General features: G+C 37.5%; 3 protein-coding genes and 1 long non-coding RNA gene across 4 annotated transcripts; 3 read left to right on the forward strand and 1 right to left on the reverse strand.

The window, feature by feature from the left end:
- Window positions 1–876: 876 nt before the first annotated feature.
- LOC127986537 (POU domain, class 5, transcription factor 1) lies at window positions 877–3964 on the forward strand. The gene is made up of 5 exons (XM_052588813.1): window positions 877–1952; window positions 2029–2140; window positions 2226–2356; window positions 2759–2923; window positions 2996–3964. The coding sequence occupies exons 1-5, from the start codon at window positions 1209–1211 to the stop codon at window positions 3257–3259; spliced, it is 1416 nt and encodes a 471-aa protein (XP_052444773.1). The 5' UTR covers window positions 877–1208; the 3' UTR covers window positions 3260–3964.
- A 10-nt stretch (window positions 3965–3974) lies between these two features.
- LOC127986538 (alpha-(1,3)-fucosyltransferase 7-like) lies at window positions 3975–8199 on the reverse strand. The gene is made up of 2 exons (XM_052588814.1): window positions 7573–8199; window positions 3975–6712 (listed from the first exon to the last, which is right to left on the reverse strand). Exons 1-2 carry the CDS (start codon window positions 7672–7674, stop codon window positions 5630–5632), a joined length of 1185 nt encoding a protein of 394 aa, XP_052444774.1. The 5' UTR covers window positions 7675–8199; the 3' UTR covers window positions 3975–5629.
- Window positions 8200–10847: 2648 nt separating this feature from the next.
- Window positions 10848–13975, forward strand: LOC127985506 (uncharacterized). The gene is made up of 3 exons (XR_008160671.1): window positions 10848–10972; window positions 11531–11647; window positions 12442–13975. It is a non-coding gene; the product is annotated as an uncharacterized LOC127985506 (long non-coding RNA).
- A 3480-nt stretch (window positions 13976–17455) lies between these two features.
- LOC127986138 (chloride intracellular channel protein 4-like) lies at window positions 17456–21178 on the forward strand. Its single transcript, XM_052588368.1, has 6 exons — window positions 17456–17892; window positions 18265–18374; window positions 19495–19620; window positions 19951–20057; window positions 20239–20414; window positions 20550–21178. Exons 1-6 carry the CDS (start codon window positions 17857–17859, stop codon window positions 20712–20714), a joined length of 720 nt encoding a protein of 239 aa, XP_052444328.1. The 5' UTR covers window positions 17456–17856; the 3' UTR covers window positions 20715–21178.
- Window positions 21179–21275: the final 97 nt, after the last annotated feature.

A 21275-nucleotide genomic window follows, 5' to 3' on the forward strand; every position in this document is an offset into this window, starting at 1 on the left:
AATTAATTGTCTGCTGCGATTTGACTTGGTTAAATTTATAAATACAATTTTGTTGAAAGTAGTTTTTGTTAAACGTTAAAAATACATAATGCTAAAAGTGAACTAAAATAATGTCATTCCACATCATAGTAGTAAGCTATTGTTGTCTTTATTTTCAAAATACTCTTACAAGTATAAACGGCTCCTATCAGTGATTCAACAAGCAGCGTGAAGGTGGGAGATGTGACGCTTGTAATCCAATTGCTTATCAGCAACAGACAAACATTTCACCTTTTATTTGTCGCTCTTGGCCAAATAGAGAAGCGAAAATACACGTGAATGCAGTTTTACCGATTAAACAGTTTTATTAAATATTTTGTATACATTTTATTACGTTAAAAATACTTTTTTTAATGAAATCTGGTGAACTGAGTTTTTAAGTAGTAGTATAAAATGCCTCTTGAAACAGTCTGTTCAATTCGTGCACAACAAAATGCATTTTCCCACGGCTGCCGAGAATTACAATATCAAGAAAACTCATTAAGTGCATATTACTGAAACAAAGTTTACTTAATGTGGCATGAATATAAAACACACATGAATACATAGTGCTATTTGCATTGTAAATATACAACACGCATAAGAGAAAGCTGGATTAGCCTATTATGCATTTCATTGTATGAATTACCTATAGTTTTACTTAAGTTATTTTTTTAAGATTAAATGCATGATTTGTGTACTTTTGGAAAATACAAATATATACAGATACACCTCGCATTCCCAAACACGTTCTCCTCACCCAATGAGAAAACCAAGTTCATTCACAAATTCACCGTCAGCTGTGGCTCATTGTCTCAGGTGACCAATAGGAGAGGAGATGGTCAAGACCCCAGCCTCCAACTCCGATTGATTAGCAAAACCTGTGTGGGACAGGATCAGAATTGAGATTGGGAAGAGTTGGTGCGGTGAGTTTCTAGGCCTTTCTGAAGGCCTTATTGATGGCCGTCACACAAGGACTGCGCACATTTCCACACAGGTTGATATTGGGACGCACAATTTGAGGCTTCGAAATCAAATTTGGTTTACAAAGACTGGTATTTCTACAAGAGCATCCTGGTACTGAGATAATGATCGCCGTGTATTGACTATCAAACCAACAGCCTCAACGCTTTCTCTCTTGAAGTTTTTTTTTTTAAAAATTTTTATCTACATAACTTTGTTGTGAGAAGATGACGGAGAGACCACAGAGCCCGACAGGAGCGGACTGCAGACCCTACGAGTTCAACAGGGCCATGTATCCTCAGGCCCCGGGCCTGGATGGACTTGGCGGAGCGTCTTTGCAGTTCGCGCACGGCATGCTTCAGGATCCAAGCCTGCTTTTTAACAAAGCCCATTTCAACGGAATCAGCGCTACAACACACCAAACCTTCTTCCCATTTTCAGGCGATTTTAAAACGAACGATCTGCAAGGTAGTGATTTTGCGCAACCCAAACACTGGTACCCGTTTGCTGCACCCGAGTTCACCGGGCAGGTCGCGGGAGCGATGTCAGCCACCCAGCCGGCAAACATCAGCCCGCCTATCGCTGAAACCAGGGAACAAATCAAGATTACAACGGTAAAAACCGAAAAGGATGTTGATGAATACACCAACGAAGAAAACAAGCCGACGTCACAATATAATCTCACACCCGGGACATCATCCGTGACCAACGGCGTGAACTATTACACACCCTGGAACCCCTCTTTTTGGCCTGGACTGCCTCACATTACAGCTTCCGCTAATATTTCCCAAGCTCCCCCGACACCCTCCGCATCATCCCCATCGCTGTCTCCATCTCCACCCGGAAATGGGTTCGGAAGCCTGGGGTTTTTCAACGGAGGCTCCGCGCAAAACACCCCTTCGGTTCAGGCGCAGAGCGCACCCAGGAGCAGTGGCTCCTCCAGTGGAGGGTGCAGTGATTCTGAGGAGGAGGTGAGGTTTTACCTAAACTAAATGTTAATTAAGATCTACCTTTTGTTGGTATAATTAAACAACTTCCCATTTTTAGGAGAATCTGACTACAGAGGACTTGGAGCAGTTTGCCAAAGAGCTCAAACACAAGCGCATCACACTGGGCTTCACGCAGGCGGACGTGGGGCTCGCGCTGGGAAACCTATATGGTGAGTTTGAGCTGTCTAACCGTTATATAAACTTGCGCATGAAGAAACCGTTTTAAGATAAATGTTTAAACATCTCTTTGTCTAGGCAAAATGTTCAGTCAGACGACTATCTGCCGCTTCGAGGCTCTCCAACTCAGTTTCAAGAATATGTGCAAACTGAAGCCGCTGCTCCAGAGGTGGTTGAATGAGGCAGAGAATTCCGAAAACCCTCAGGATGTAAGTACACTTCCTTAGCTTACTGTAGAGGGCGCTCAAAAAGGCGACCCATGTCGTTGAACTTGATCGTATTTTGCCTCAGTCACCTGTCTCATTGGACATGCTGTGAAGTAAACAATGCTACAATTGAAAAACTTAACAGTGTAATCTACATAGTGTGGGGGAGTCGTGGCCTAGTGGTTAGGGTTGTGGGTTCGAATCTCAGGCCGGCAAAATTTGTTCATTTATGTAATACGTATTTGACCATTCAATTCAGTGATTGATTGACTAGGAAGAATAAAATGTTCCAGCAATGCTTGCATAATTGTATATTTAAATTTCTTATTTCAGACATGTAGAACACGTGGTGTGTTTTTTTTTTTTTTTTGGGTCTGTCTCATCGCCTATTCTTTTATGTTCCAGATGTACAAAATTGAACGGGTGTTCGTGGACACAAGAAAAAGAAAGCGGAGGACCAGTTTGGAAGGCACCGTCCGTTGTGCTCTGGAGTCGTACTTTATGAAGTGCCCCAAACCCAACACTCTGGAGATCACGCACATATCTGATGACCTAGGCCTGGAGAGAGATGTAAGCATGCATCAGTCTTTGGATCCATCATAAGATCCAATTTGACCTAAACTCTATCCTTTTTTTCTTTAGGTAGTACGTGTGTGGTTCTGCAACCGTAGACAAAAGGGAAAACGTCTAGCATTGCCCTTTGATGACGAATGCGCTGAAGCACAGTATTATGAGCAGAGTCCACCACCTCCACCCCACATGGGTGGCACAGCCCACCCAGGGCAAGGCTATCCTGGACCAGCCCATCCCGGAGGAGCCCCTGCCCTATACATGCCATCCCTCCACCGACCCGAGGTCTTTAAAAATGCTCTGCACCCTGGACTGGTGGGTCACCTCACCAGCTAAACTTTATAGAAATGCTCCAAGCCAAGCTATGGATCAGATCAGTCATATTATGTAAACGTTGCTTTTTTTTTTCTTCTTCTTTCCATATGTTCTTTGGGATGCTCTGATTGCACACTAGGAGGCTGGTGAATCATTGTATAATGGGTGCCTTGTTGAACTAATGCGTTTGCACATGAAGTCATGGGTTCAGATGTGATTTTTATAGTTGGTTTTTATTACTTTTTGCTCCTGTATCAATTTTTAATGTACATATATTTGATGATTCCCAAAGTATATTTCCATATTTGTCTGCATTGTTTTTCTCCACCTTTCTGTGTGAACTGGCAGCAAATTCGAGACTTCATGAGTTTAATTACTTGATTTTTAAAGAGATGGATTTTTTTTTTTACTACAATTTGGAGGAGACCTTTTTTCAGATGGTTTGCAAAGGACATCAGTCACTGTTCTTTTTCTCTAAATGCTTGCACTCTTCCATCTTTAATTGAAAGTGATTCTAGGTGTAATATCTTTTTATCAGGGTGATAGATGAAATTTGCTGCCAGTTTGAAATCCTCTGAGGTCATGTGCCTTATCTTTTTGGTGTTTATCATGCATGCTCATCCCTATGCAACATAAATGAAAGCTAATTTGATAATTTATTGACGTTTATTGCTCAACACATGCAACATTATTGGGTAGCAATTAAAACATTTCCATTGACAGTCACTTCTTGTTTCTTCCCTTTTTTTTCCAACAGATGTTCTTGGTTTAAAACTTGGAACATGTTTTATCAATTAAATCTAGACTTATTCACTGCAAAGAAAAAGTTTGAAAAGTGGATTGAGTTTTATTTGCATTCAGTTTTTTTTTTCCTCCCCTCAAGAACCCACTTTTTTTTTTTTTTTTTTAGAATCTATTTTACAAATTCACTGGTTTAACATTTGTTTCACCATGGCCCCACAAGGTTCTATTGTGATCAGGCGTACATCACAATAGAACCTATTTTTTCGCAGCAAAGGTGAACACCATAAATGGTGTTTATACATCCATGGTGCTGCTAATGCTGTCAATATGAATTCAAATAGATTCTGCATTATGGATTATTCGCACAGAACGTGTTTTTGGATTCCACTGCATTGCTTTCCCATGGAAACATGCACTAGATTTCACACATGACAAAATGTAACACAAGTCTAACTTTTAAAAAAAAGCATATATTTAGACCTTGCATTTTCCTGGTTTTAAATTTAAAATCCGGAAAATGCATTCACTGAATGGTCCCCTATAGGGGCTTCTCCCGTCGAACATGTTTTTGCATTGTACTGCACTGTTTTGACTTTTTTTTTTTTTGTTCTTCTTTTTCGCAGTCCATGTCTTGTGACTCACATTTATGCTCTCCGCTGCACTTTTTCCACAGTTTTTCCACTATTTTAATCATTCTATATAGCCATATTTGCATTGTAGTTTGCATGAGATTACTTTTAAAAAAAACACAGTTTACTTTGCAGAAGACTGTTGAAAAATGCAGCTTTCAAAAAAAATTCAATCCCACTACACCAGGGATCCTCAGATCTGGACCTCGAGATCCACTTTCCTGCAGAGTTTAGCTCTAACCCTAATCAAACACACATGAGCATACTAATCAATGCCAGTTAATGTCTTTGGGATCATTAGAGAATCCCAGACAGGTGACCAGGGTTGGAGCTAAACACTGCAGTGCATTGGACCTCCAGGGTAAGATTTGAGGAATGGGGCACTACACCATTGCATGTAAACTTGCACTACATGGATGTTTTTTTTTTACTTTGAACATGCATCTCCAGCCATATCACCCTGTGTCCCGAGACTGGTTGCCCACTTTTGCGAAGCAGGGCAGAGCCTGGTCAGTACCTGTATGGGGAACCTCCTGGAAAAACCAGGTACTGCTGGAGGTGTTAGTGAGCCCAGCAGGGGGTGCTCACCCTGTGGTCTTTTTGGGTCCTAGTGCCCCAGTATTTTGATGGGGACACTATACTGTTAAAAAAGCATCATCGTCGTTCTTATAAGACCAAGGTCCTGACCCTCTGTGGTCATTAAAAATCCCAGGATGTCCTTCGAAAAAGAGTAGGGGTAAACCCCAGTGTCCTGGCCAAATTTGTCCCTTGGCCTCTGATCATCATGGCCTTCTAACAATTCCCATATTCTGATTGGCCAATAAGCTGGTGGTTGGTGGGTGTTCTGGATCAATATGTCTTGCGTCTCATCCAGGTGGATGCTGCACACTGGCGGTGGATGAGGAGATCCCCCTCTCACAATGTAAAGCACTTTGAGTGCCTAGAAAAGCGCTATATAAATGTAAGAAATTATTAACTTTTGCAATGTTTTAGGTACAAATGTCAGCTGGCTGTTAAGTTACCATTTTGTCCACACTCTCAAATCCTCATAAACCTTTTGAGTTGGAAATTGTCCGTAGATGGGACAGATATTGCACAGTCTCTCTCTCCAGTCTGTATATAATTTAACTGTATAGTGTTTTCTCCAGGTAAAATATGCATTATACTTTTCTGGATCTTTAGTTAGGCCTCTCAAATACTCAGCCAGGGCTTTTATAGATTTAAAATCATCCACATGGATGAAGGAATTTGGAGGTGCCACAGCTTCATAGTCTCTGCGTGGTGGTCCGAGCACCACAGGCACAGTCCCAGCCTGGAAAGCGTTTCTCCAGAGCTTCTCAGTGATATAGTGTGGAGACTGTGTGTTTTCAAAGGCCAGGTAGAAATAACAGCGTGAAATCGTTGGAAGCAGAGCCTCCTTTGGTAGATGTTTTCTGGCGGCAAGGCCGTACAGTTGCACATTGAGGTTTTGGTTTAGCTCTTGGAACACTGGACTCCTTTTGTGCCATTTTTGGTAGTTGCTAACCACCCAACAGGCTTCAAAACTCTTGTTTTTTGGTATAACAATGTCTAAGTCTGGTTTCCTTCTTTGTAACAGCTTTCCATAGGGCACAGTGATGTCAGCTTGAGGGTGATATGACATGGTGAGGTTGAAAAGGGTGTTGTATTGCGACAAGTTGCCGTTGTTTTGTGGAGCTTCTAAAGAAAGCCATACCCACCTCTGTTCGGCGGACCGATGGAAATTCACTGGAAGGTGCTGTTTATGCAGCTTTAGCTCAAAGTGATGAAAAACCACTATATCAGCACTTTTATAGAGAGTGCGATTGTCCCCTAGCACACATCCAGAGATGCCATAGTCCCTCAGACACACATCTCCCGCAAGGCTATACCGGGTACCGTACGGCCAGTACCACAACAGGATTGTGATATTGTTTGGGAGTGATGCATTGCTGCCATTGAGATGTTTTTGTTGTTTATCAACCACCTGCAACCACCTGTAGATAATGCTGATGGTCAGGAATAAAACAAAGAGAGTCTTTAGGGGTTGCAGATGCCTTTTCTTCACTTTGCAATACATCTCAAGCTGGAGCCCATATGCATGCTGTGGGAGTAGCAGAATTGGTTGTTAATTTGTTGTTTTGTTATATTTTTGTTATTGGTCATGCAAGGCCTATAACTTTCTCTTTTCCTGTAGATGACAAGTGAAGTGACCATTAGAGGGAGAATCTGGCTTTCTATATATATCTTTCAGTCAAGAAATTGTAATTCAAAATGTACACTATAGCTCTTCAGGAAATAGCACATTTTCTTTCTCCTTTTTTTCTTTACTTAACGCCTAAACACACACACACACAAGTAGAGAATAACTTTTGCTATACAAAAACAAAAATTGAACAAAATGTACTTTTGAATCACTGTTATTTTAGATTTATTTATACACTATTATAGCATTTATTTTTATTGTATTACTTTCATTCTAACACTCAGTTTTCAGTAATTTGTGTTTTTGTCATTTTTATTTTTAATTTAGTTTTTTAATTTAATTTATTTAGTTTTTTTAATATTTCTGTTTAGTTTTAATTTAATTTAATTTATTTTAGCTTTATATCTACTTCTGGAGCTTTCATTTATTTTTATTTTTTTTACCAAATATGTGGTTTTAGTTAACAATAACAACATTTTTGACTTTTTGTTTTTTCTACAAAATGTTTTAAATCAACTACATTCACATGCGATAAGGACTACAGTGATATTCAAAGTCTAATAAATCTTCCCCTTTCATCAGACACACATTGATGAATTAATAAGGACCGACTGCAACTGCAAATATGGTATTTCTAAAATAGCACTGATAATGGAAACATTTACTTTCGTGTAATCCACCAACAGTTCAATTCCCCTGAAGATCTAAAGATAAACAGAAGAACATTAAAAGATCAAGGTGTATTGTAGAATTCTTACCTGTGTCTTTGAGAAACGTGTCTTGTGTGGAAGACCACAGTTGTCGAGTTCCTCTAGAAAGAAAAAGTGAAGTGGAGGATAGGTGGAGGCATGTCCTGTCATTTAATGATGGAAAGATTTACTCTTTAACTTCATGTTCTTCCTCCCTTTCACATCTTCCCCTCCCATTTTGCATTGCCCCATTATCATTAAAGCATCAGACTTGACAAAAGCTACATTTCCTCATTAACAGGTCGAGAATGTAGAACTTGATGTAATGCCTTTCAATGTAGCATACCTTCTAATAAATGTCTCCTTGATGTTTACTACCTTACAGGACATTTAATGTCCCTTAAAGCATTACAAACTGTGACTAAAAGAACAGAATGAGCGAGCTTTTTTGATTCTGAATAAATCAGTGCGTGTATCAGTGTCTGTTGTTGTGTGATTGTGGTTTCTGAACTGTGTGCTGAGGGCACTAAAACACTACAGGAGGAAGTGAGTATTTGCTAATCTCTTTGCCATATGATCACAAATTCATCCTCCCCATGCAGCCTGTGCTTTTATTTAAATAGAGTGAAAAGTGACTTAAAGACAAGAAAACAGACTCAATTCTGTTGACTTAAACAGAACCAGCACTGCATCACACCTACTGAAAATACCAGCTGATATATATATTATCCTTATTACCAGGGCCGTGCACAGACATTTTGAGGGGCAGTGGCCCAAACCAAAAAAAGGGGCACGGGTGGGTGCTTGTTAATACAAATTATGTAGTTATATAGTACACAGAATATGGCACACTCTTATAATTTCAGACTTTATTGTCGATGTTTTGATAAGAGTGGGCTCTCCCTCACTCTCTGAACCTGATTCTGTCTTATCTTAAATGGAAGTAGAGGAGAGTGGGGTAAGTTGAGCCAACTTGGCAACTGTACACTTTTACTGTCTTGTGACCATGTATTTTGGAAGCACCTATAATTTCCAGACCAGAAAAGGAGAAACACATGGGGGTGAATGGAGAGGACCCATTTACTTTAAAAACTATAACAAATGTAATGGTTGTTACATCAAAGCAAATTTATACAGGTTTAAATATATATAACAGCATATAACAGCATACAAATCATTTAGTTAAGTATTAGCTTGAACGGATAAGCAACAGAGCAATTATTTTCCAGAATGGCAGCTATGGGCAAAGTGAGCCAAATGTTGTGGGGTAAACCAAGTCAGCATTTTAACTTACCCCATCAAAAGGCACTGTAGTTAAAGGGGTCATATGACGCGATTTCAATTTTTCCTTTCTCTTTGGAGTGTTACAAGCTCTTGTTGCATGAAGAAGATCTGTGAAGTTGCAAAGACTAAAGTCTCAAATCCAAAGAGATATTCTTTATAAAAGTTAGGACTTGTCCACACCAACCTAAAATGGCTCGTTCTAACATGCCCTCACATGTCTACGGCAAATCTGCCCATAGTATAACTTGCATAACGCCGCCCAGATGTTCACTCAAAGAAAGAGTATATATATCACGTTTATAATGGGATATATGTTTATGTCTCGTCGCTCCGGCCAATATGTTAAGAGGCATAACATTTCCATCATACGCTTGAGGTACAATCACAACATGCTGGGTAGCTGACCAATAGCACACCTAGCTTTTCAGAGAGATGAGCCTTGTGAAAATCGACATGGAAACAATAATGTACAGAATGTGGGAAATAATGTGTTTTTTTAAACCTTACACCTCATAAACACATTTTGTTCCAAATACACAAACTAATGTTCTTTTTAGCAGCATCATGACCACTGTAAGTTAATTCTCTGAATTATAAACTGGTATTTTAATGTGATACTACTATATGTGTGTGTGTGTGTGTGTGTGTGTGTGTACTTGTTTTTCTATTCTGGTGGGGACTTAAACCTGAATACACACAGACTCATGGGGACTCGTGTCATGGTGGGGACCTAAATTGAGGTCCCCACGGGTAAACAAGCTAATAAATTACACAGAATGAAGTTTCTTGAAAATCTAAAAATGCAGAAAGTTTCATGTGAGGGTTAGGGGTAGGGTTGGTGTAGGGCAATAGAAAATACGGTCTGTACAGTATAAAAACCATTACGCCTATGGAGAGTCCCCACAAGGATAGCTGACCAGACAAGTGTGTGTGTGTGTGTGTATTTTATATATATATAATTTGTTTTTTATTTGATAGGGACAGTGTACAAAAGCACCAATTCCTTCTCTGATGAGAACCAGAAAATGCTTTTCATGGCATTATAATCAGATATAACTTTCCACCTGTAGTACCTAATAGCCAACAAACTCTGTTTAGTCTGGTTTTAGGAAGCTACAACTTTGGTGTTCACCATATTGTTTCAGAAACGCAAACAATTAAATATTGAAATTTAAACTGCATTTGGTTGGTTTTATGTTGTTAAAGTTAACTTCATTAAAATAAATATGACTGTTTGCACTCTAAAAACGGCTGGGTTATTTTTTAACCCAAAATGCTGGGTTGAGTCTGTTGGGTCATTTTGTTGGGTTATTTAATTTCTTTTTAAACACTTTTGGGTAGTTTCAATTTACCAGGTGTTGGGTTAAACCTGCTGGGTTGCGTCGCTGGGTTGTTTCAGGCCAGCGCTGGGTTATTTAACGCGCCTTGAAGATGTTTAAATCGCTCCCCAACTGTCACTTTGGAAGAACAACGGGGCAAAGCCACGGCTTTCAACTGTTTTAAGGTAAGTTTATTTAATGTTTTCAATAATAATTATTTTAAATTGGCAGAATTATAACCTTTTTTTGCAGCAACAATACTGTTAAACGTCTACAGGCCAACATTATTTACGTTAAATGATGAACAGTTTACCTCAAACGGCCAACCTACCTTACGCGACTCGCATAATCGTGTTAAGGTAACGTTATCTGAGACGACAGATTAATAAAGTTTTATTAGGTTTCAGAAAGTGACTGATGGCTGAAATATGCGAATACCTGTGAAAATAGAGGAAAAAGTAGTTTCTGACACTGAAAAGCGAATTTGATATTTAAGTGAGTCAAATGAGTTCAAAAAGTGAATACGACTTTCTGCTCTAATGAAAACGCCTGCAGTTGTCCATATCGACATTTAAATCATACAAATTACGTACAATAGTCGGACCGCAGGTCTAAAAGAACCGACGACCCAGTTCAAGTAAACCGGTTCAGTAATTCTCGAACAAAGTGATTCCCGGAAAAGAATCGACGTCTCAGGGCATTTCAAAGTACGCGTTAGTGAAGTGATTTGATGCTTTTGTGGTTTATAAAGTATTTTTACATACAAATTATAATTCAAAATGTGTTTTTTTTCCTGTCAGAAAAGCGCATTGATACATTTGTGAGAGAAAAACTGGTCGAGTGCAGTCTTATTGAGGCGTCTAACGGTAAGTTCTTGTTTATTATACATTTTACATAATTGTTTGTCTGTGATAATCAACTAACGTTAACCCTCACGTAACTTAAACGCACATATATTTTTATTTCGTGCTATAGTTAAAGCTGCACCAGAATGTACCTAATTTATTAATTTTCCAGATCGTGTTTTTGACTTGTCCTTATCACTTTGCTACATCTATAAGTTTTTATATATGGACTGTTTTACCTACGTGACTTGTCATAGAAATGTCTGTGTGCGCGCATGCAGTGTGATCTCCCTTATCTGTGCCAGTGACTGTGTGTGTTTGATATAGTCATAGCCAGCATATTAACATAAAACTGTGATTTATAATAACTGGAACATCCCATTGATTAGACAGTTTGAAAGCACACCTTTCAGCCAATCACTATATCATATTCTGCTTCTGTAGACCAACTCATAGGTGAATTTAACTCATAATCATGATGGGTCAATTTCATGATTAACTTCACACAGTTAATTGAACTGAATCACTGTTATTAAAACAATTTGTATTTTTTCTTTTTTTTTCAACTTTATTTTAAAGGTTGGAACAAACATGAAATTCCTTAACTGAGCAGAGTCCACAAAACCCCATCCAGTTGTCGTGGCGATTTAAAAATGCCAGCAGATCTCTCAGGCATTGATCATAATCAATGGACAGGTAAGGATATTCTGAACTATTTTCAAAAGGAATTGCAAATTGTATATTTAATTGTATTTTTCCACATGTGGACATATACATTGTGAAATAGTCCAAACTCAATTGAAAAGCATTTGTATTTCAGATGCCTTACACAGAAAGCTGTCAATTTGTGTCAAGGGTGGGACTATACTATGGGGCATGTTTGTATTGGGAGATATTTTGTAGTTTTTACCCCAAATCTCTCACTGTTTGCACTCTGATGCACGTCAGCAAACAACATTGCAGTTCTACTCTTATTTACCTAGTTGCATATTACCCTATATTTTATGCCTCCGGTGAAAAGCATTTGGTTAATGATGAATATTGACCAATAGTACCATGTGGATCTAACTGTTAGCAGGGGATAGTAGCTGCATTTGGGGTAAAATGACAGAATTATTTATTGTGTGAGGTGCCAAGAATATAGGGAGATCCGGGTTGCACTGTCTGTTCTTTAACACGCATCTCTCGGAGTGGCAGCTGCCTTTAGTAGTGCCTTAACCTCCATTGTTCAAAGAATTTTGCACAGTTGTCTTTGAGTGACGTCACCTCCCAATACAAACACTCTCCATAGTATGGTCCCACCTCTGACAAAAATTGACAGTTTTCAATGTCAGGCATTGGAAATTCAGATGCTAAAGATTCCATTTGAGTTTTGGCAGGTAACATGTGCGACACAGTGAAAAAACAGACATGGTAATTCTTAAAACCTCATGTACTTGTTCTTATGTTGCATCTATGCTAACATTAGTCTGTTTCTCTCTTATTCCAAGGTCACCGTAGCCACCCGTATCCAGTACGTATCCAGACCAGATGGAGATCATCATCTAGAAAGGACCTCTACATCCCTGAAAGACAGCGGAGACCAGGACAACTAGAGCCCAGATACAGATCCCCTGTAAAGACCTTGTCTCAGAGGAGCACCAGGACAAGACCACAGGAAACAGATGATTCTTCTGCACAATCTGACTTTGCTGCAGCCTGGAATTGAACTACTGGTTTCGTCTGGTCAGAGGAGAACTGACCCCCCAACTGAGCCTGGTTTCTCCCAAGGTTTTTTTCTCCATTCTGTCAACGATGGAGTTTTTGTTCCTTGTTTTTCTTTAGTTGGGGACAATTAATATCAAGCGATATCATCCACTTGATTGCACAGAGGGACGATACATCACTGAATCAATGACGAATTGACTTTAACTGAAAACTGAGTGTTTACTTTTGTCCCTTTGCATTATTACACACTATTTTCCTATTCAATACTGTAAAGCTGCTATGATGCAGTATTTGATCGATATGACAGGCTTATTACTCATAATACATGGAAAATACAGCTACAAACTGACTTTGTTTTTCCATTTGAAATTTGGCAGTCACTAAACTGAAACCGTAATTTTTGTTCAGTGTTTTTGAAACAGTGTTTTTGTTCAAGATTTGCAATTGTGTTTGGATTGTCACAATTTGTCACATGTGGAAAACGCAATTGAAAATATAATTAGCAATTCCTTTTGAAAATTGTCCTTCCATAGACAGGCTCTATAATGGAGTACACTGCTCTGAGGTGTAGATCTTTGCTTCAGAGCTTAAGTGTTTGACAATAGTTCACCCAAAAATGAAAATTGTCACTAATTATTCACCCTGGTCTGAAAGCTCTCGAATATCAACGAAAATATCTTAACTTGTGTTCTGAAGATGAACGAAGGGCTTACGGGTTTGTAACGACATGAAGTTGAGTAATAAATGACAGAATTTTCATTTTTGGGTGAACTATATGTTGAACTACCCTAAGCAGTGCACATCTACCTACGTAGGAGTCTTTATATACTTGATATAAATTTAAGGACATCTTTAAATGATTTTACATTTAAATTTAAAAATGTTAATTGTTAATGTCATTTCACTGTGTATTTAAATAGCTAAAAATCTCAAAATGTAATAGTTAAACAGCTAGACACAGGTCATTCAGAAATAATTTTCTTATTTATTGCAACTGTATTTCTGTGATTTTTATTTATTTATTTTGCATTTGCTGGAAACAAAAAAAGGGAAAATTCCATGTTGTTTGTCATTGGTAAAAAATTTTTGAATGTCAGATGGCATTAAAAATATTTTTTAACAGTCTAAATAACCTGTATTCTTCATTATTTATTAATCCATGATTGCTTTGTTAAGCAAAAGTGAAATTATGAGAATAACCCAGCAAGAATAACCCAGAATCATAAAAATGCAAACCCACAAATGGTAAAAATGACTCTATCTTGGGTTTTCTCAATAACCCAGCATGCTGGGTTAAAATGTGTAAACCAGCATGCTGGGTTACTTTAAGTTACTTTACTGGGTTTTGTTCTGTCCAATATTTACCCAGTGCTGGGTTGCCAATTGGGTTATTTTTAACCCAGCCATTTTTAGAGTGTGTAAAAGGAATTTATGAAATTAATTTATTGATTTTATTATTATTATTATTATTTATTTCACATGGGTTTGAATCAGATTTGGTCAGATGGTCATTTTACACCCAGATGGTGCATCTTACCCACTGACTCGACTCGGGTCAACTTACCCCTAACCTGGGCCAAACTGAGCCATGGGAACACTTTTTTATAAGAAGCCATATTTTTAGAACCTTTTGTCATAGATACATTTTGATCATTTAAAATGATAGGAATCCTTTCATTATTCCTATCAGCCAATGCAGTCATTAATCTGTATGACCTAATTTCTTCCACAGAACATGAAAAAACTATTTAGAAAAATGTATTTTTTGTTGTTGCAGGCCTACATAAAATGAAATTAATATGTTGTATATTACCCCACTTAACTTTGCATGGGCTAAAATATTCCTTCATTTTTGCTCAACAGAAGAAAGAATGTCATGTTGTAGTTAGGTGACCTCAAAATGTTAAAGGGTTAGTTCGCCCCAAAAATTCTGTCACTAATTAGGCTACTCACCCTCATGTTGTCCAGACTCGTAAAACCGGCAGTGGTGTAATTTAACAAAGTAAAAATAATTCGTTACGTGCCTCAGAGTTACCTCACACAAATTTAACACAAGATGGCAGTGTTTCTTCTTTTTCTTCTTCACGAAAATGACTCTTGAACTCTCATCATCTGATGAAATATAATATTTTCATTCACAAAACAATGCTTTTAAGGTATGATATACTGTTCAAATCTCAGTGCTGCTGTAAAATTCGTAAGGAATAATTGATGACGGGCCGTTCGCGGAGTGGCCGTTACACCTCGGGTGTGCATTGTTTTTCTAATAATTTAACTGCCCGGAGTCCATTATTCCACTTATGGTTACCACAACTCAAGACATCGATACGATGATTCATTTAAAGGTATTCGTATGGTTTTTGTAATTAAATCAGTATTGTGACTAGGACTTTTTCTACCGCATCTCGTCCACCGTCTCTTTTGCTAGTAAGGTTACCAAAACGTTTTAAAGCTGGTAATGGAGGCTTGAACCGTTGATAGCATTCTACTGCAGTTATTAATGAAGTTATTAGAAAGAGAGCAAGAGAGACAGAGACACACAGAGAGAGAGAGAAAGCGAGCGGGCTTGTGTGAATTAGTCTAACGTACCTCTGTACATCTCTAAACACTCATCTGCTGCAGCGTCTGTAAACAGCGCTTACATCTGTTATTGCATCGCTAGTGAGAAATGTCATGTGTAGCCTTTAAGTTGCTAAAGTTACACTATATAGGATAACTGATCGCCGGGGCAGCGCTGACTGTGACAACACCTTTTTGTGCAAACTGCGTGACCGTTATTAGTGTTAGCTATGTGAAGTGATATGGAAGTGTAATGCGGTCAGGAGAGCTGCCTGGAACTACGTTCGCCAGCGTTTCCCAGAACCAGGGCCGCATTAAGACCTCACTGGGCCCCAGGGTTATGAGTTACTGCAGGCCCCCCCCCCAACACTTTAGGTCACCAACTATAGAGAGAGAGGAAAAAACACATTTTTCTAAAACACTGCTAAAGTTGTTTTACATAAATATAATCTAGAATCATTCAGAATAACAGTTGCCAATTAAGAAAATGGCTTATTGAAAAACTTAAAGCACTGAATAATATGATATTGTATAAAGTAAACAAATATACAAAACATAGTTTTCACTATAAATTCAACATTCATTCTTATTTATTTTACAAAAGTGATTCAGTCAAGGGCAGTAAAGTACTTTCTTTCAGTTTTTCGATTAAAATTGACACCAATGGCGACAGCAGCTTTATTAGCAGCTTCTGTCACTTTAATACCTCAGGGTCTGAACTCAAGTCAAGTTCACCACAGCTCAAAACGAGCATCTACAAAATGAATTCTCTTCCGGCGACATGCCCCCACGGAAGAAAAGTTTGAAAAATTACCCCTGAAATGATGACTTCTGGTGAATATTGTGGAAACTAATTGATACATTTGGATAAATATATTTCATACATTATAGCATATTATAATACAACTTATTAAGACTATAAATTTATAGAATGGCAAAGTAGGACTAATCAATATACAAGACTGAACCACATAGATGTGAAATATAAAGGCTATCATGATCATTTTGCCAACAATGAACCATGGATTTTTTTTTTTTTCATAATACGTTTTATTTTTAACTTGAACAAATACAACATATAACATTCAAAACTCATCAGCTTAGACTGCATTTGAAGAAAAATTTAAAGTTTTCTTTAGCCTTGTGCAAACTTATTCAATAGAATTAGACTTCCAGAATTTTAGTTTTTTTTTTTCACTGCAAAAAAATTATATTTTTAATTTAATTAGACAACATTTTAAGGAAGTGTAGTGAAAATATCTTTATATAATTGCTATGATTGATATGATTTTAGTGTTTTGGTATTTATAATTACTCTGTTAATTTTTTCAAGAGTTGATATCATATTTTTCCAGATTTAAACTGGTTCAGGTGACGTTGTTTTAATTAATTACTATTAGTTAAATGACTCAGACTAATTTAAACAAAGGCTGTGTGGTGATTCAGTACATTCATTCTCTGTGTTAACATGTAGTAGCTTGTGTTTGAAATGGGTGTTTAAATCGAGTATTTTGGTTTCTTCGATGCCTCTCTCAGATAACAACAAGAGAACAGAGCTTTTAGCTAGTTACCATATTTAAATTTAAATTCAAACAGATTTCCTCACCAATCAGTGCAGAAAATTTAGTACATTTATTAAAATCATATTGGCATAAATCAAGGACAATGGATTAAAGGGTGTCTAACATTTTTGCATTTTTGAAACTGTTGCCATGTTTCTTCTGTGAAAACAAAAAAATGTTGGCGTGGTTACAATATATAATACAAATTAAAACAAGTATTCAAATTACTGATTTGTCATACACTGCTAAATGGCAGTTTATATGTCACGCCTCATACCTGTAGTAAATCACTCTCTCTCGACCCTTTTTTCTACTTTCTTTACCATCAAACACAATGGAGGTAAGGGTTCTTCAAAAGAGATCAAAAATACAGGAATAAAAGTATTGACACAAAATGTTAACCAAATAACCATATCCACTGAATAAAGCATAGAGTGTGCATGAAGCTAATAGTCCATATTAAATTCTGTTATCAATGACTCTTTATTTTTAAACAAAGTTTAGCAAAATGTTGAATTGTATGGAAAAGTGCAGCGTGAACATACGGTCAAACATCTCCTTCTGTGATCTATGGAAGAAAAACAAAATCATATGTGTTTGAAACAACACGACGCTGTGTAAATGATAACAGAATTTTTGTTTTGGGGTAAACCTAAAAAGACTATGTGCCTGTACTAGCAGTGGAGGATGATGGGAGTAGGACAGAACAGAGCACTTTTGGAGAGAATTTTTTTCTATGACTAAAGCCACAGAGAATGAGGGAAGATACAGGTTGGACCGGTTCGGCCAGTGGGCTGGTATTCCGAACACCCGAGACCGATGGGGTGTGGTGGGAGTTTGGGTTCTAGAAGGGAAACGATAGAAACTGCGGCTGGGAGAAGAAGAAGGAAAGGTGCTGCTTTTAGTACCATCAGAACAACTTAATACTTCAGAGGTCAAAGCAGGAGACAAACACATCCAAGTGTGAACACGTGAAGTGGATTCTAAGAAGACTGTGAGACGAATTGATGTAAACCGACCGAGATCCTGGGCAACTGAGACACCATAAAAAGAGAAGGGGGTAGAGGAGGACCAGAGATGGCTGAAGCAGCAAAGATTGAACTATTTGTCAAGGTCAGTGATTAAACAGTCAAATAGTATCAAATAGTCAATTTGTTGTTGTTAGGCTTAACTCGATTTCTTAAAGATATAGCACGTAAAAGTTTGTCTCTTGCAGTCTAACCCTTGCTCAAAATGGTTGTACTTCCAATCATTCCTGTGACATAACCCTTGAAAACAACACTGGTAGCCTCGAACTGGTCTCTCTGAATTTGGTACTAATGATAAGATCTGTAAAATGTCTGAACAAAAGCGAAATTACTTTAAGTAGCAAAAACATGAAAATCTTAATGCTGATGTCAACGTCATATTTTTTCAGGAAGTAGTTCTGTGTTTCTACCATTTAAGGACATTTAAAGGTTTTTACTAACTGAATGTTGTCTTTAGGCAAGCGATGATGGTGAAAGTGTTGGCAACTGCCCGTTTTGTCAGCGGCTCTTCATGATACTCTGGCTGAAGGGGGTCAACTTCACCCTCACCACAGTGGACATGAAGAGGTGAGGGATGCCATCAGGATAACAGTTCTTCTCAGATTGTGTCCCTTAGGAAAGAAAAATCACAATGAAATCTCTTTAGATCGCGTTGTTTCACCTAGACAACAAGATTAAATGAGTGCAAATTGTGATCTACAGCAGATATTTTTCTCTGGAGGAAAAAGAAAAACACCAAAGTAATCTCTCCTCTGGAGTTGTAGAAAAGATCTAAACAATGTATCAAACCCAAAAGTCAGAGATTTCAGTATAAACTCAAATATTTCTTATTAAACTCAAATGATCTGAGCTGTTATGTTTTATGGCTGTGTAATTTTACTGTGCGTGATCATTTGTCTCATTCGGGCCCGAGCACTACAGTGTGAGGACCCTATTGGAATTGCTTTGTTTATTATTCTATATTTACATTTCTCTTAAGGAACTGCGGAGAAAAAGTTAGTACAAGCTAAATTGACTTTAGAACTGCGAGCAATGAAATAACTTCTGAGGGATATAATTCCTCTGGGTTTTTTTTAGGGGTGCATGTTTTTTTTTGTTTTTTTTTTCCTCTCGCGAAGTTGGAGCCCCCTACAGTTAAGAGAATGTATTTCACTCTCGTAAATATATGACTGTACATTGCACAGCTGTAAAATGAATTTGTTGCTGCTGTTAAACCAGAAGTTAACAGTAAATTAAAATGTATACCTATTACATTGTGTTTAATTAACTTCTACACCTATCCTAACTCTAAACCTACCCCTTACAATAATGCAAAAATAGTAATTATTAATGTACAGTGTGAGAAAAATTATGGTTTATTGATGTGCGCGTGCCCAGTAGTTTTGCTGTATCCCTTTTAGCCTTACAAACATACATACTCCCACAACAGATGTTTGGAGTTAGTGTGAGAGACAGAAGCATTTGTCCTTATTAGAAGTCATTCTATCATCAGATTCATGTTGAAACTGGTATTTTAAAGAGAGAGAGAGAGAGAGAGAGAGAGAGATAGAGAGAGAGAGAGAAACTACATACAGGTCTAAAAATTATATATAGGTCAGTTTTTAGGAGGCATCTCTTAATGCACATCCACTAATCTAATACCTGAAAATGATTAAACTCATGACTATTTATTTTTCTTTATTTCTAGAGCTCCAGAGGTTCTGAAGGACTTGGCTCCAGGTTCTCAGCCCCCTTTCCTCATCTATAACGAAGAGGTCCGTACTGACACCAACAAAATCGAAGAGTTTCTGGAAGAGACCCTTGCTCCCCCACAGTGAGTATGCATTTATTTAGCAACAGACCAAAGATTTCAAGTATTGCGTTCCTGAAATATAAGAATTCTAATATATATATATATATATATATATATATATATATATATATATATATATATATATATATATATATATATATATATATATATATATATATATATATATATGAATATGTATATGTATGTGTATATATTGGAATGTATATATATCTTATTGTTTGTAACAAATGCCATAATGTTATAAATTCAACTCATTATGACATGTAATGAAATGGAGAAGTTATGTCAGCATCATCAAGTAAACATTTTTGTACCATTTTTGCATTGCAGGTATCCTAAGTTATGCTGCCGCTATAAGGAGTCTAACACGGCAGGAGATGACATCTTTCACAAATTCTCAGCATACATCAAAAATCCTAATCCTGGGCTCAATGACAGTAAGGGTCACCCTTAGTTATTTTGGCAGCGAACCTTAGAAATTCACTTTAAGGCTTGAAGCCATTTTATGTTTAAAGTATGGAGGCTGTAACTTCTAAAGCATTTGGGGGAAAATGGTGCTCTAATTGGTTTATAATACACTTAATTCATTAATGGTATGGTTAATTGTGTACCTTTCAGTGCTGGAGAAGAAATTTCTAAAGAGTTTGATGAAGTTGGATCAATATCTGTTGACTCCACTTCCTCATGAACTGGACCAGAATCCAGATTCATCCCAATCCACAAGACATTACCTGGATGGAAATGCACTCTCTCTTGCTGATTGCAACCTGCTTCCGAAACTGAACATTGTCAAGGTCCTTTTTTCCTCATTTAGATGGCAAATTCAGTAAACTGTATATTGTAGTGCTGAATGATATGAGGTGAAATCTTCTCTATGGTCATTAAGCCTCATCTTGCTCATATATTTAAATGTTTTGTTGACTTTATAGGTGGTGTGCAAGAAGTACCGTGGTTTTGAGATCCCTTCAGAGCTAAAAGGCCTCACAAAGTATTTGGACAAAGCATACAAGGAGGATGTGTTCCACCTCACCTGCCCCAAAGACAAAGAGATCCTTCTTGCCTACCATTCAGTGGCCAAATATCTCAACAAGTAAAAATGGACTTCAAAGGAGGAGGAGGACAAAGATTGCATGGAATTAATTGAATTTTTTTTTTTTTGTCTGTGTACCCCAAAACTGCCTTATTATAAATGTTTTCTTAATGGGAATTTAGATTAATGAAGTATTTTATGGGTGGAGGTTGTTTTCGTTCATCATTTAAAAACCACAATTGTGAATAGCAGACGCCTGCCTTGTTTGTTTCTGCAATTTTTTGTATTTAAATGTGTCACTTCTGTCTGTAGTTTTAATGGATTACTTTTGTTTGATTGCCACTCATTCAGAAACGTCTGTGAATGTTGTTTTTAATGGCTGAGTGAAATGAGACATGCAACTGGTCTGAAATTCAAGACAAAGCACTAGACAAGACAACTGATGTTATTGATGTCAAAGGACACTCTTGAAATGTCCAGAATGTATAAAACGGCTTGCAAACAAATAAAATTCATATGGAAGTAAAATGCTATATTTTGTTGCATTTGGTCAAGCTAAGAGAACTTAGAGAAACACAAATGTACACTGAATTGTCTCAACACTTTTTCCACAGTTAACAGAACA

This window comes from Carassius gibelio, chromosome B21 (genome assembly GCF_023724105.1).
Source record: "Carassius gibelio isolate Cgi1373 ecotype wild population from Czech Republic chromosome B21, carGib1.2-hapl.c, whole genome shotgun sequence".
NCBI lineage: Eukaryota > Metazoa > Chordata > Actinopteri > Cypriniformes > Cyprinidae > Carassius > Carassius gibelio.

Bases quoted from the DNA above. Each gene is read 5' to 3' on its own strand.
- LOC127986537 (XM_052588813.1), top strand. From the start codon at position 1,209: ATGACGGAGAGACCACAGAGCCCGACAGGAGCGGACTGCAGACCCTAC. The intron at 2,357-2,758 runs GTAAGTACACTT...TTTATGTTCCAG, and splicing joins ATTCCGAAAACCCTCAGGAT to ATGTACAAAATTGAACGGGT. The intron at 2,924-2,995 runs GTAAGCATGCAT...TTTTTTCTTTAG, and splicing joins ACCTAGGCCTGGAGAGAGAT to GTAGTACGTGTGTGGTTCTG.
- LOC127986538 (XM_052588814.1), bottom strand. From the start codon at position 7,674: ATGACAGGACATGCCTCCACCTATCCTCCACTTCACTTTTTCTTTCTA. The intron at 6,713-7,572 runs GTAAGAATTCTA...CTACTCCCACAG, and splicing joins CACGTTTCTCAAAGACACAG to CATGCATATGGGCTCCAGCT.
- LOC127986138 (XM_052588368.1), top strand. From the start codon at position 17,857: ATGGCTGAAGCAGCAAAGATTGAACTATTTGTCAAG. The intron at 17,893-18,264 runs GTCAGTGATTAA...TGTTGTCTTTAG, and splicing joins AGATTGAACTATTTGTCAAG to GCAAGCGATGATGGTGAAAG. The intron at 18,375-19,494 runs GTGAGGGATGCC...CTTTATTTCTAG, and splicing joins ACCACAGTGGACATGAAGAG to AGCTCCAGAGGTTCTGAAGG.